Genomic DNA, 16215 nt, shown 5'->3' with positions numbered 1-16215 from the left:
AGAGGAGAGAGTTGAACCCCATGGAAGTAATGCAGGTTGCCCTGCTTGGCTCAGCACTGGAGATTTATTCTTGGCTTGTTCTCTGAGCAGCCATAGCCCAGGAAGAAAAACAAGAAAAGGGCTTGAAGTACTACCAGAATTTGTTAAGTCAATGGACAGGGAAAACTATAATTGGCTTGCCATTGGGAAATGAAAGCAGAATTCAAAAGCCCTCAAGCTAAGATCCTGGACTTTAAATTTAACAGTAATGTCTTTTTTTTTATTTTTTTTTTTTTTGACTGGTGCTTAAAGCAATATACAAATTTTATAGGCTTTGGAACATTGAAGTTCATATCTTCCAGACTCAGTGTCTGCTCTCTGGTTTCTATGCCAGGTTTACTTCTGGTAATTTCATGAGAAAGATAAGTAATTTAGGCAAGAAGACTCAGCTGCCATAACAAGTTGGAGTACTCATTTCGTTCTGTGGTATTGAGTTCACTGCACACAGAGTTGAGCTCACAGTCTTTCTCCAGGTTCAACTTCTGCTGCTTTTTGACTGCAGGCAATCTCTTGGCTCAAAAAAAAAAAAAAAAAAAAAAAAAAAAAAATAGCATAAAGTCCATCTCTCTGAAAGAGCAAGTAAATGATGCCTCTTTGATGACTTCAAATAATTAGTTTCATTTTCTACTAATCCAAGAGAGATTTATTTATCACTTATCCAGTTCAAAATGGGGTCTGACTCAATTTTACATCTCAGCTCTGTAGCTCAGCAGAAACCCAAGTGATTTTGTTCTTCCATAAATCCTACAAATTAATATTTTCTACCCTGAAAACCAGTGTGTTAACACTCAGAATCTTATTGTAGTTATTGATATATGTAGCCAGATATAGATTATTTACTTTTCTTTCCCCAGATTCCATTTTCTCCTCAGTGTTGAGTCAGGATTAAGGAGTGCATGTGCCTATGTATATAGTTAGTTCTTTTTAATAAACTCAGTACTAGAGGTCACATTTACAGGTTTAGTTTATACAGTAATCTTTAAAAACAACCAGCCTAAGCACTGGAGGATGCATAGCAGAGGTTAGTCCCATATTAGCAGAGAAATAGGCTTGGTTTATTAATAGGTGTTGTTTAAGTCTCATTTTCATGCTTTTGTGACTACGTTAGGTGCTCCCCTGACATGAACACATGCCAGAGGTGTAAGAGTGAGAGAAGAAACAAGCCCTTTTTCAGTTCACAGAACCCCAATTCTTTATTAATCACAGCTTGCTCACAATGACATACAGGAAAATAGCACTAATGAAGAGTAGAATATGCAGGCAGCAACCTCCAGGGGTGTAGGGACAACTTCAAAACTGCAGTTATTTTGGGGATGATGTGTTAGGTTTGGTGATATTGTACTTGGCACAAGCACCCTGTCTAGTCATTCCTCCTGCTTCAGCCCTCTTAGTCCTAGATGTCTGTCACTAGGTAGGGTTGGCTAACACTGAAGAGTAAAGGTCATGATGAATGGAAGTCAGCAGTGTCATAAAAAAAAAAAAGGGAACAACTGGCTCATGGGTTCCAGGTGAAATATTCGGTAACCTCTTGTATTATTACACATGTAATGTGGTAGCATCAGATAAGTATCATAGATCATGGCACCTACAGATAAAGCCACTTGATGCTATCTATTAGTTGCTCCATCAATAAATTTTCAAGTGGTGAATTAAGCTCACTTTACAATTAGCATTTGTATGGCTGTTTGGCATCATCCAAAATTTGTCATAGCTCGATGGTTACAATGTGCCTCTTAAATTTATCTCAAACTGATCTTGCTTGATTTCATTCTGTTGCACAGCTGTTTTTGTTGCCTCTCACCTCAAAAAGAAGAAGCAACAAACACTCCACATGGCAATTCAACCTCAATTGTACAGCACAGTACAGAGTCCTGCAGCATAAGTTGCATTTGAAAAGTCATTTTAAGAGCCTTTTTTCTTGGACAGCTGAAGGTGAAGTCACAATACCTGTGATCTAGTCTCTGTTTCAAGAAAGCTTATTGATGGCAAAGCAGTCTAGGTTATTAGGCAATGACTGGTCTCTAGCACCATAGAACTACTACTGACCTCATGGTGGGTTGGAATGAGAAGTTGGAGGGAATGGAATTAGACGTGAGGTGCTTCAAATGAACAGACCCAGCAAATTCAACCGAGTGGAAATAGACAACATCAGAAGCCTGTTACAGGACATGTAAGATTATGAAATAGCTTGCATAATGCAATAATTGTATTTTTTAACAAAAATGTAAGTATTTACAAAATAAGATCCAAGTTTTTTAAACATCAAGCAAATCATTCTGCAAAGAGACCGCATTGTTTTTGTTTTTATTTTTTTTTTGTTTCTTTTTTAAAGTTTTTTATTGAGTTCTTGATTTTTACTTTTTTGTTTTTTTAAACCACGTCATACATTTCCCATACTTATATCGCATGATCCATAATAATATAGGCAGGGGGAGTTTACTAATGGTGGGGATGGGTCACATCCACCATTGCTGTTTTCAGCCAGACAGTTCCACCTGGAGCTCCTTGTTTCTACGGACCTCTGCAGCATGCCTCTCCTGGAAAACATCAAGAAGGGAAAAATCAAACCTTTTTCTTGTTCCACCTGCCCAGACAGGTTCATGCTGACAATCTGTTTAGACCATGCATTTAATGCTTGTGCAAAACTTATTTCACAGCACAACACTCTTTAAAAGAAGCAACATGGGAGAGGTGTCATCCACCAGACCAGCCTGAGGCATGTTTTGTGCTAACCTTCTACTCCTGCTCTGGGGCTCAGTCTTTTATCTGATACGGCCTTAAAATCCTCAGAACCTCACAGAGTCTCATTTAAAAGGGCCACACAGAGGAGGTGCTGCTTGCAGCATAAAATATGCCACATGCTCACGTTTGCCCTTTGAATTCCTGGATATTAAACTACATATAGGAAACAATGAGTGAGGAATTAATTGCCTGCACATTGTTAGTTACTCTGTTATCTGTAGCATTTAGGAACTTTAATAAAGATCCAAGAACTTAGTTTCAATGAGATAACTCAATCTGAGGATCTCAAACATCTTAGCCTGAACACTTAAGTTACCTGTCCTCTTGATTCTTGCTCCGGCTATGATGAAGAATACCACCTACTGCACTAACTTAGCCTGTAAATCCATCCTTGAAAGATCTGTAATACCGAATGATAGATTTTATAAGGGATTTGTTGCTTGGTGCTCCGATTAACTGCAGTATACAGAAGTTATCTCTGCAGTAGCTTCTAGACACCAATGCCTTGGGGAGCCCACAGCTCTGTGTAACTTTGGAAGACTTGGAACCAGATATCTCACTTCTTTTTCTCACTTTTGATGTTGGCAAATTATGTTTGTTTTTGATGTTTTGGTGTTGGCAAAATTGTATTTTTTAATCACTGGTCAGTGCAAATGTTTCCAAGTGAGTTACTGTCATCTTTCCTCAGAAATCTTTCTTGGGTTTCATGCATACATGCCATCACATTTCTGTGGAAACAGGGTTTAACAGTCTGTTAACATTAACCTAGGACAGAGAGATGAAGCAGCTGTCCTTCCCACTTCCTTTTGGACCTCAAGGATAACTAATTTGCTTTTCCCTTTGTTTTCACAAGGTCTGGGTATGTGCCTGCAAATGAAGCTGATGCAAAAATGTCAAGCAACCTGTCTACAGTCCTTAAGCTCAAGAATTATCCTGTTTGCGATGTTACTTGTAACATCATCCTTTGGATTCTGTTATTTCCTTCCTACTCTCAAAGACTTTTGTCTCCATCAAAGATGTAGAGGTGCTTATGGGGATCTCCTTGAAAACCTCTCAGAGCTATTTTCTTTAGCCAATTTACTAGCATATTAGAAAGCTCATTATTGAGAGAAACAAGTGATAACTCATACAGAACCAATTTTTTTTTTCCCTAACACTTCTAAATCTTTATTTGCATGTTTCTCTTCCTTGTGTGGAAGGGTTTTTTTGGAGAAGGGCATACTTCATCCTGCATCGAGGGTTTGACTCCCTGTTTCCTCTGGCTGTACCAAAGATCTCCATAGGAAAATTTATTCTTTTCCTTGCAAAATTTGTGGAAAGACAGACCTTTTTTGCTGTATATAAAATATTTTTTTCCCCCGTAATTTTTCATCTTTCTCCTCTGAGAAACCAAGAATTACAGACATAGGGCAGTTTGATTTGATTAGTGACTTTACTTAGAAGCTGAAATATATACACAAGTGACCTTTCATTTGTTCAAAGAACTTCTTAAAAGCTAGAAAAACAACCTTTCTCTAGAGAGAGTCCAGCAAAGGGCCATGAGGATTAAGGAGCATCTCTCAGTCTCTGCTAAGAGGAAAGGCTGAGAGAGCTGGGACTGCTCAGTTTGGAGGCAGCTCAGGGGGATCTTACAAATACCTGTAAATACCTGAATGAACGGAACACAGAGCCAGGATCCTTCCAGTGGTGCTCAGTGACATGATCAGGGGCAATGGGCAAAAACTAACGCCCATGAGGTTTCCTCTGAACATCTGGGAGCACTGTTTCATTGTGAGGTGACTGAGCACTAGCACAGGCTGCCCAGACTCCAGAAATTGGAGTCTTCATCCTCAGAGATATTAAAAAGCCACCTGGACATGGTCCTGGGCAACTGGTTCTGGGTGGCCCTGCTTGAGCCTGGGGTTGGACCAGATGATCTCCAGAGGGCCCTTCCAACCTCAACCATCCTGTGATTGTGTGACCCCAGCACTTCAGTTCTTTTTCAAAGGGAGTGGTGGTTTAGATAGGCATCAGTAGCTCTGACTTAAAAATAGCTCAAGTGTATCAGCTGAGATAAGAACCATGCACAACATCTCTGCAAAATATTGATTAGATTTTCTTCTCTAGTCTAAGGTGAGGAATGATGGTATGGTTACCTTCTCTTGGAGGCGTTCAATAAGAGCAGCTAAATTAGCTTCACGGTTTTCTTTGATCTGTTCCATTTTCAGTATCAGCTTTTCCTCTGCCATTTTGCTGAAGTTATTGTTCTCCTCCAAAGCTTTTTGAAGCACTTCTCGCTCATGTTCTCTCTTCTCTGCCAGATGTTTCAGCACCTGGGCCTCCTGGGACTGGAAACAAAGACTTAGATGAGAAGAAATACTCACATGGAGCAAAGCGTGTTGCCATGTTGCCAGGGAGAACTGTGTAAAGTTTGCTGCTTTATTTTAGAAAGATCCCTTTGTGACTGAACCAGATTAGCTTCAAAATCCTGGATTTAGAAGCACTGGCTAAATGTGGGGTAGCAGCAGAGAGATGAGGCAGCAGCAGCAAAATGTCCAAAGCACTTGTGTTAACAAGGAATACTGTTGTGTTGCTGCCCTGGCTTGCCTGGATTACTGCAGTGGTTGCTCAACCTCTGACAGCTGCAGTCTCTTAGCTATAGGCCTTCTATCTTTAGAGATAAGGACCTGGGGTTGGAGAAATGTGCAGAGTTAAAAGGGACATTACTGATGCAGGACAGGTGCAATTTTCACCCAGGTTGGACTCTTCCTTAATGTGCTTGAATATTTAATTACAGGTTTGGAAGTTTATTGCCAAGGCATAATCAATTCAATGTTTTTTTCCCATTACACTTAGATTAATCTCACTGATTAGGAAGGGAAAAAAAGTGTTTTATTGCATAGAAATTAACAAAAATTTTTAGTTAAAAGTTCTTATTTTTTCAAGGAAGATGAAAACGGCACGTAGGAATTAAACAGATGCAGTCTATGCTTGATATTGCGTTCTTCCTTGTAAACTCACTTCTCAGAGCATAAGCTTTGTTATTTATATTGAATCACATCTCTAACAGGAAACCACTAATCCTAGGAAAGAAGCCAAAAAACTTGCAGTAGTGGGCCCATTCTCTAGGCAAGTCTAGTCGAAAATACAGTTATTTGGAAAGGATAAACAACATCATAATTTTTTGTATAAAATAAATGAGAGGCAGCATGAGAAGAAACAGAAAAATAGAGAATGAAATAGGGTGCTGGGAGGCTAAATGAGCATTTCAGTGCTGGTCCCAAGGCACCAGTGCCATTGTGATCCATAAAAATGAGTTAGTTTAAGGCCTAAATGAAGGGTTTTAACCATTAATTACAATTACTGGCAACAAAACCTTTTAAACTCTATAATGGTGGCTTTAAATGGACTGAAAAGGGCTGCAATTCTTTTATATGAGCAAGACTCAAGTAGGAGAAAACAAATATTTTAATGAAAGTAAGATATGCATACAGCCAAATGCACTGACAAGGCAAATTAAGCAGATTCTAGAAAAGGCTGCAATGGCCAGGCAGAACATCTTGCAGCAAGATGTTGGAGTAAAACACACCAGGCTTTGAAAGGCTGTAATGGCTCGCTTGAGATCATAAGAGAGAGCCACTTCCATCCATCATTATCACCTAATGCGTTTCACCTCTGGCTGGCTGCAGGTACAGGCTCATTTCTCAAATTGATCTCTGCAGCACTTGCTGGTAGGAATGGTCTCCTGGAAAGGCTGGTACCTCCCAGATACTCTTCCTGGCTCTTCCCTCCCTGACAGCATTTTTCATGTCTTTGACTCTGTCGTGCCAGATGAAAGATGTTGCAAATGGGAACAAAACCCCACAGACAGATGAAGCCAAAAGCAGAGGGAGTTACGTAGGTGGAGTATGGAAGAAGGAAGAGCCAAAGATGAGAAGAGCTAGGCAAAGAAGGAATTTTGTAGAGCAATTAAAAAATCATAAAAGCCCCATAAGTTTAATAAAAATATAATTTTTAAAAATAATTATATAATAAAAGTAGTTAATTTTGGCTAAAAATGTTTGATTTCAGACACTTAGCATTTATCAGCTCTTAACTGTAGGTTATTTTACGATGTAAAAAAGTTATATTTTAAAAGATCTGATGCAAAGTAAAACTGAAATAGCTAAATATTTTAATCTGTCTAATTTTTTTCATCTTTCTTATTTCTCTTGTCCATTTGTGGACAAACCTGAATGGCACAGTTTGACCAGTGCTTGTGAAGTTATTCTGCATTTTCTGTTTAATTTACTACTCAATGGCAATCTCTCATCTAATTTTGGAAAAGTTATGTCATTACATTTTGTTTGCTGATATGAATTTTATGAACCCTTTGCTTAAATGATCTAAAAATAATGAATAATCTCAGAACCCATTTCTCTTCCTGTGGGGAGTTTGAAAAGACACTATTAGACTAATTGTAATGTCCTTTCCCATGAAACATGACAGAAGTGACTTATTAATTTGAAAGGCTAACATTTAATGGTATTTAAATATGCATATATAATGTGTTGTAAAATCAGACCTTTTCAGATTTGAAAAACAATTTTCAAGGACATAGCCATTCACTAATAAAAAGTAAGATCTGGGCTATTAAAAAGTAAGATTTGGACTGCGCATATAAGAAGCATTAAAAAAAAACATTTCAATGGAGGCAGCAAAATGCCTTTGAAACTTAGAGGCACTTGCCCATTTTTCAAGATTTGTTTTCTTCCTTTCAAACCACTTGCCTTCTGGAAAGACTTTTTATCATAAATCCTGGAGAACAGGTCAAAAATAGAGATTCATATCAAAGTACACACATTTCTGGATGCTGTGCTGGCAGACAGTACATTCAAAAGTAATTTGTCCACTAATTCATGGTAATGAAGAAAATCCTTATACTCTAATTCAGTATTTACTGGATGCAAATTGTGTTGGCATCAGTAAGAGACTGCTTGAAAGCTGAACCAGGCCTCAGGAACTGAGGAACTGTAAACCCCTAATGGGATTTTTCTTTACATTATGTCTTTAATGGCATATTGTGATGAATTCTGAGAGGAAAATCACCAGTATCCAGGACCGACTGAAAATCAAGGGACCTCCTCTCCCTGCCACAAAACACCCACAGGGCAGAGTCTCATTTAGACTGATGTCCTTTCTCTAATGGTGTTGTAGCCCAGCTGTCAGTCTGCCTGTTTCCCTGGTGTTCAGTCCATTCTGAAATCCCCTTACGACAATTCTGGAAGGCCTCTGCTATGTGTTTGTACTGGATTGTCAAATGATTTTCTGTTTCCAACCCATTTGGCAAAAGAACTTGGCCACCCTGTCTGTTCAAAGTCTACTACACATCCAGAAATGGGTAAATGAATGACCATGGATACCCAGGGGAGCTGGGATTAATAGGCTCCCTTTCTTGTTTGTCTTGGCTTCTAAATGGCTGTGTTTGGACTCACACAGTTCCACAGTGATTCAGGATTCCAATATATATAGCAAGTTTTTATTCCATATTTATTTTCAACACTGTTTTAAGTGCTGGAAAGGATATTTTCAGATCTTTGGTAGTTCCAACATAGTTGTAAACGGCTCATGGTGTTTCTTATACAGATGTGGTGAGAAAATGAAAAAAAAAGAAGTCTGTAAATGGGATGAAAGAAAAAGAAGACTAATATGGAGAGAAAAATACGAAATGGTGGAGAAAAAAAGCAATAATCAAGAGGGAATATTAAGAAGGCTTCTTAAATATATCAAGGCATAACCAATGTAACTCCAGCTGCAGCATCTAATGTTACATCATAGAATCAAAGAATCATAGACTGTCTTGGATTGAAATGGACCTTGAAGATCCTTCCCTGCCATAGGCAGGTACATCTTCTACTAGACCAGGTTGTGCAAGGTCCCATCCAACCTGATCTGGGGCACCCACAGCTTCTCTGAGAAACCTCTGTCACTGCATCACCACCCACACATTAAAAAACTTTGTCCTACCATCTAATCTAAATCTTCCCTCTTTTAGTTTAAAACCATTCTTCCTTGTTCTATCACTATCTGTGCTTGGAAGAAAATCACTTTCCCTCCATTTTACAAGCCCCTTTAAGGTACTGAAAGGCTGCAAAATAATGCGGAGAAACAAAAATATTTATTTGTTAATATTTAAATATGGAGGAATAAAAAAAATATTGGAGAATATTCCTGGTACAGATACATTTGCTCCAAGAAACATAGTGATGTGCTAGAACTGCAGGCAAACTCCTATGATGTTCATGTCTTATTTTTAAGGGGTTGTGTGCATCTTCTGTATTCAGAGATGAGTGGTTCAAAAGGAAACCCACATCTGTTACCTAGCTGGATGGAGATAGATGCAGACAACAGAACACTCACGTCATGAGCAAAATTAGTTATGGAAACTGGCTTTGGAGATAGTGTTTAATTATTACTCACAGGAAGAAAATTCTCATCTGAGTAAGAGGTGCTTTATTTTCTTACATCTATCTACCTTTGTTTGACAGGTATATCCAAATATTGAAGTAATTGATATGAAGATATAAGTAATCCTTTACTGCAGTTAAACAAGAAATGAGTTCAGACAACTGCTTTTATGCTGGGAATTTCAGCTTGAATGCATTCATCCTCAGACACCAGTACCTCAGTTACTAGGTCTGAGACACAATACCAGTCATGAGTGCTCCTCTTTCCCAACACATTCGTTCGCTGATTGGGTTCTTTTTACAATACAGTTGTTCAGAAGAACTGCAGTAATGTTGGTATTCCTAAATATAGTGTGTATCTAAGAGATACTATTAAAGGAGCAGATTGTGAAGACAGGAGGAAAGGCTCCTACTGCAATGTAAATGCCAAGGTGAAGCCTTGGTACAGTGACTTGAAGTACTGATGTTTTCAGGGGAAGGAACTGAGGCTGAGATTTTTCCATGTAAAAGCATGGGAATGGTCTCAAATTAGACTTCTCTCAGAAATACCCATGCGACAGGAGAGTCAGAGACATGTGGTATCTCTAACTATGGGTGAAGCTCTGATTTTAGTGAAGCTAGATGATGAAAAATTTTGCGTAAATGTAGGTGAGGATCTCCTTTGAAAATTTATTTTTCTACAATCTGTCAAACAACTTTTGGGATGTGGAGTAAAAAAAAATTAAAAAGAGCCCATATATGTTGTGATTCAAGAAAACTCAGTTTCCCTTCCTCAACTGGCACAAAATTGCTGCTCTCATGGCTGTGACCTGTGGGGGTGAACAAGGCGTGTTGGGGCATGCAAGAAGTACCACTTGAGCCCTCTGCCCTCATGGTGTGCTGCAAGGCTGAGGCCTGGCATTATGAAGTTAATGAAGATCAATGTCAAATTGTTTTATGGTTATTCATTAGTGGCAGAGCCCATGGTAGAGCAGGGAGAGAATAATTGCCAGCATCGGATGTATGCCCATGGCTCCATGTGCTCCAAGACAGACCCTGGTGTCTAACACCAAATCCTCTCCTTGTTGGTAGCAAACATCTTCCCAAAGGCATGTTTTCCATAGGCTAACATGTGTTTTTGGGTGAGGAACTGTGAAGTTTCCTGGAGTTTTGTCTATCTTCGGTTACTTAGGAGTGAACCACTGTGTACAGACACACTATGGTATAAATCAAAATGTGACAGAAACATCTGTTTCTGGTGCTGATTACATCTACTACTGGGACCTTTACATTGAAGAATGCTTCATGCTCTATTAATTCTCCACAGAAGCACAGCTGAGGGCCAGCAGCAATAGAAAGGGAGATCATTAGGTGGGGAATTCAGGAGACATATGTCTTGGGCACTGCCTATCCTCATTCCCATCCTTCTCACCTTAAAATTTGGTGGGAAAGGGTAACAGAAATGAGATGGAAGAAGAAAGCTCGACTTTTGAGAGGGAAGGTGCACATCCCTTCTCCTCCTGTCACCTGGAGCAGCAGTTTTGTAGGAGCCATGCAATATCCAGGGAGGAACACTTGTCCCCCAGCTCTGCCACCTTCCGTGCCTTGGCAAAGCCCTTCCCCCATCGGCCTCCTGGACAGAGCAGTAAAACAGGGATGGCCAAAACAGAGATGGATTAAGGGTATCAAGAGCCACCTCTGGGCAGGCTGTGGGGCTGGCTCAAAGGGGCAGTGAGCTGGGTGTTGAAGCCCAGCACTGAGTGTGGTTCTGATGCTGGCAGAGGAGCCCTGGGCTGGCTGCTGCTGTGGGGAGCACAGGAGCCCAGCCCAGCCCAGGTTGCACGGAAGGCTTGTCTTGTGGCACTTCGTTGCAATGGCTTTAAAAACTCATGAAGCTGTAAGTCTAAATCCAGCAGCATGAAAGTTAAAAAAAAAAATGTTGACGGTTTTCCCGCATTCTTTGTCACACTAAGCTCTAGGGATAAACTTGATTCAGTTTCATCCCAATACAAAGCCATTAAAAAGATTTAACTACATACAGTTTCTCTTCTATAATCCAAAGTCCAGTAGAAATGCACATCCCTTTAGTGTTTCTTTTTTAAAAAATTCTAGTGAGTAAATTGAACATAGGCAATAAAAATATGTAATTTGACATATGTCCCTTGAAGTCTGTACACCACTAATAGTAACAGCTGAACATTCAAGGCCAGTGGGTAAAAATTGATAAATGTTAAATATTCTCTAAAAAAAACTTCTGCTGCATACAGTGTCACAGTGCTCTAATTTCTTAACTGAGAAGGATGAAAAGATCTTTCTGATTATCCACCAAGGTAGGAAAATATAGCAAATATATGCCAAAAAAATATAAAGGGATAAAAATGACATGCTGTAAAGAGGATTCTATAAATGGAAAGGACAAATCTGTAACTAGTCTAAATGGGCTTTGTTGTGTAATGCAAAAAATTAAAAATGCCTCAGGTGAAACTCTCTGAGAGTGTGAGGTCACGACTGTCAGGTGAGGTAGAGAAAAAAGGGGAGGAAAGGAAAGAGGAATCTTGTAAAACCTTACAAGGAAATAAACAAGAATAACCAACTGGAAAAAGCCTAAGCAGGAGACTGCTGAAATGCATGTGTTGCTCTAGATGTTCTTATGAGTTTGAAAATTTATTAATGAACATTGCCAAATTAACAGAGCAGAACCTACTTCCTTAGCAGTGTAAAATTTGATAGTACTTTTTTTGTTTTTTCCCAAAAGGCAACTGTCATCAATTTTTAATGGATGGATTTTAATTAGAACTGTGCTGGAAGGACATGATCTAGAACGGCCATGCCTGACAGCTTTGTACATAGATTGAAAAGTATGATAATAACAGCCATGCTGGCTTTTACAAAAAGTCTTCCTGGTTTGTCTAGCAGAAGAAAGTGGAAGAAAATGCTGAGGGAAACTCTTGATGAAGTTGGGAAAATCTTTTTCGCTTTCCTCAGTCAGCAAGTTCTGTATTTTCTGAGTCACAAGTTCCATACACATAATAATTTCCTACAAGGGAGTGCTCTATCAACTTTACTATTATATTTATGAACTAAATAATATGTCAATAACCTCTAAAAACTCTGTGATAACAAATATATCTTGAATAAATAACACATGAAAAGATTACTCCTTTTTGAAATTGCTGTCTGATGATTTCCTTGAGTGTTTTGTCCCCTTTGGATTTTGTGAAATAGAATGTAATTGTTCCTATTCATCTTCTCATTACCATTCATGACTTTGTAGACTTATACCTTATCTCACATTTGTTGTCTCTTTCCAAGCTGATAAGTGGACTGTTTAATTTATCTTCTTAAGGAAGATTTTCTCTTCCTCTAATTGCTTTTCTATCCTTTTCTGTACTATGCTCATTTTTAGGGCAAAAATGAAGTCAATTGTTGAGATGTGAGAACACCAGGGATTTTAATAGTGACATAAAGAAACATTTTTCTCTGTTCTTTGTTACTTTCTCAGCAATTTTTGCTGCAATGCTACTGTGGAGGACCTTGTCTATTAAAATGACTCGGTTATATGTCCATTTCAAATGAATACAGTATCAAGGGGAAGAAATGGCAGGTGTCTGTATTGCAATCACTGATTACCTATCTACTACATAATAAGTGTTTCTTTAGGAAGAAATGAACAGTAATGAAATCAATGGAAGGAATTCTCTAAAACATTCAATTTGTATTTTCCCTATATTATATGCATTATATCAGACTTTTAAATTGCTGTAGTTTCATTCTGTTTCTGTATCTTTACTTGAGCATTTTTACTTGGCACAGAGGAACTTCACGGACTAAGGTTTTGGGGAATACAAACTTGGGTGAGTGAGACCTCATCCTTGTCAACAGGTGCAAGTGCAAATGGAAATTCCTTTGATACACTGTCATATCCTTTTACTGAAATGAATGCTCTGGCAGAAATATTTGTTTGATGGAAGAGATAGTGCTAATGAGCATGTGCTAGAACCACAGAGTCATTGTTAGCAAGCCAGCAAAAATGACAAAAGTAACAACACTGCAGTTCTCATCTAGATGAATTATTCAAATTAGTGAGGTCCACAATAGTGAAGTTTCACTGCAAATCCAAACTGGGTGCCAGGTTTTAAAGACCTGTCAGTAATCCAGATCTACTGACTTCAGCATAACACACCACACACCAGACTAATCATTCCATTGAGGTTCTTGGCAGTAGACCTGACCTTCCTGACAGGAATAAAAGAGACTGGAGTTGCTTTTCCTGGATCTCATCCATGAGCTATCTGTGGCACAGATGCTATCCCTGAACTTCTGTATACATTTTTGAAGACATCAGGAAAAGTCTGTTAACAGCAGTTTTAGCAGGAAATCACACTGTTTAAAATATAAATGAAAGGCTTAAGAAACATATAAACTTGTTTCATTTTCAGAAACCTCTATCAGGGACTCCACAGGCAGGTAGAAAGGGGTTCCTGTTTAACTGTGCAAGCTGATTTACCACAAAATAACATTGATCTCCTGGGTGAAGGACACAGAAAGTCCTAAGATCCTAAAGCTTTTGTGTCTCTCCTTTTGTGTGTCAGCAAAAAGAAACATGAATTAACCAGGACAATATATTACCAATTTTGATTTTTCTGTGGGCATTTCAGCCAGTCATGACTTTTTCTGAGATGGTGCAACACAGCGTAAATGCTGGGCATATATAGAGTACTGATAATTTCCAGACTGGCAATTCAGGTGAGAGTCTCTTTGTCTTCTTCTGACTTACCTGATCTGGAGTTTGTCTTTTTCTTTTTGTAAAAAGTAAAAAGCAACCTCATTTAGTTCTGACAGAGAAAATGAAGACCTCTTCAACACATCAGTCATGATGAGAGAAAAAAAGCAGTTGATGGGTATTTCCAGCTGCCTTTGTGCCAGCCTTTGTGCCAACCTTTGTGAAAAAGCTGAAACAACTCTTCCAAATACTATGTGACAAACTTAGTGATTATGAAACAGAGCTTTACCATTATGGATAGGATCATAAAAAGAGGAAGACTTAGTCTGTGGAAAACCCTAGAAGGCCAATTTCCATCTCTACTGAAAGTGTTAGAAATGCCTCTTAACATCTGTGCTATTCTAGTGTCTTCATTCAAGAGTGTGTGAATGATCCCAAACTCAGTCTATTTAGGGTGTTCCTCTATATTACATAAATAAGACATTTTAGCTGCCTTATTCAGACCCTGTGAATAATTTCCACAGACATTACAAGGAGTCAAGGTCTGGTAGCCCAGAGAGCATCTGTTTGAATTGAAGATCTAGCTCTTAAACTCAGACACAATAATTGCACTGGTTTTGAGCAACTATTACAGATGCCCTGAATGAACCACTTAGTTATGTTCACACAGTAAGCAAGTGCATTTGAGTCCACTTGGCCCCTGCTTGAAGCTGTGTCTATTTTGTGATGTGTGCTTCCCCAGCACTGAAAACAGTGAGGCTTGTTTGCAAGCTGCTGAAAGAAAATGAACTCATTCATTTCTATAAACACATTGATGATGTAGGCTACTATGAGTCAGTGGTGGCAATGGAAAACACACAAATGGACGGGAAATTCAACTGCTATTCTGTACACTAAATCATGTCTAATTACTGGCATTTTTAAAATGAAAGATACCTTTCTCCTCTCCTCTGCAGCCTCCAGCTTTTTCTGGATCTCCTCAAGAGAGAGTTCTTTCTTCTTTGGAGAAGCTAAAGTTCGTGGTGCTTCTGAGACTGGAGATGGTGGCTTCAGGATCAGTTCAAATGCCTGGCCTGAGGCACGTTTGTTGATTTGTTTCACTTCCATGTCTGAACAATAAGGTGGGAAATTGTAAGTCCTTCAATACACCAGCAGTATTGAGGAGAGAAGCAGCACTCATATCAGGGTAGGATCACAAGCACAGACAAATGATTTAGCATCTTTGCCTAGGGCATTTTAAATGCAATGGCAGATTATGGGCTGAAAACTGTTCTCAGGAGTACATTACATTTTATCTGTAATAGCTCAATATACCTTAATCTCATAAAGATAAAAATTTACAGCAATTTTGGAAGCGTATTGGGGTTCTGTGCCATTTCACACCCCCTGTGAGCAGTGCCCAAGCTGATTAATTTTTTAAGCATGCCTTCATCTTTTCTTCATTTTCTTGGGAATTACATCAGCTATGAAGAATTGTAATCCCCAAATGGGGAGTAAGGAAAGAACAGCTCAGTATGAGAGGGCTAAGGTTGGTTAGCTCCTTTTAGGAGCAATATCCAGCATCATGGGTACTGCACGGTCCACAGAAAGTAATAGCCCAAACCAGCAATTAAATTGTTAAGTCAGCAAAATATTTACCACCCAACACTATGGACTAGGAGGTGAACTGACTGGTTTCCCAGCACTAGCACATTTTCTGACCTGCAGGATGATTTCCAGTAAACATCACTCACCATCATATTTATAGATGTTCATGTTGCGAGGTTCCGGGTAAAAACAGGAGCAGATCAGCGAGAGCATGGACAGCTCCTTCATCTTTTCCTTGTAAGCTGAAAAGACAGATCTTGTTAGCATGCTTCACCTCTCCAGCTCCTCCTTAGTGAATCTCCATCTGAAATGAGTGGCTGGGAACCAGAAAACCTACTCCATCACCCACCTGGCAGATTTCTCTAGAGTATTTACTTTGGACTATTTAATCTCAACATTGAACCTTTATCAAATCACAAATGAAATCCTCAGAACTGCAGAGATGGCTTCTGGTCCTCTACATGACCTCAGCCTTGGGCATAATGCAGTCCTCTCTGGTTTACAGAAAGTGAATCTGGCTACCAGGAAATGCATTTAGCATTGGAAGAGTGCCATGACTCCACTCTTCCCTGGCAGGTGGAAAGACATGAAGCTCTTACAGTTTCTTATCCAAATGCAATTAACAACAGCTAGGAAAAGCTGGCCGTATATTGCCATAGGCAGATGCTAAAAACTATCTTACAAATGAAAATATCAACCAGAAAATTAAAAATAAAACCA

At 39.0% G+C, this 16215-nt stretch overlaps 1 protein-coding gene across 2 annotated transcripts; it reads right to left on the bottom strand.

The window, feature by feature from the left end:
• Positions 1-2029: 2029 nt before the first annotated feature.
• On the bottom strand, positions 2030-15735 carry STMN2 (stathmin 2). Of its 2 annotated transcripts, none has more exons than XM_062502564.1 (4): positions 15638-15735; positions 14845-15046; positions 4917-5108; positions 2030-2576 (listed from the first exon to the last, which is right to left on the bottom strand). In XM_062502564.1, the coding sequence occupies exons 1-4, from the start codon at positions 15721-15723 to the stop codon at positions 2517-2519; spliced, it is 540 nt and encodes a 179-aa protein (XP_062358548.1). In that variant the 5' UTR covers positions 15724-15735; the 3' UTR covers positions 2030-2516. The 2 variants fall into 2 exon arrangements, with proteins under 2 accessions (XP_062358548.1, XP_062358557.1); XM_062502573.1 differs by having other exon boundaries at positions 14845-15017; positions 15642-15735.
• Between the last annotated feature and the right edge of the window lie 480 nt (positions 15736-16215).

The sequence above is a fragment of the Cinclus cinclus genome, chromosome 1 (assembly GCF_963662255.1).
Source record: "Cinclus cinclus chromosome 1, bCinCin1.1, whole genome shotgun sequence".
NCBI lineage: Eukaryota > Metazoa > Chordata > Aves > Passeriformes > Cinclidae > Cinclus > Cinclus cinclus.
This window is presented reverse-complemented; position numbering and strand designations above follow the sequence as displayed.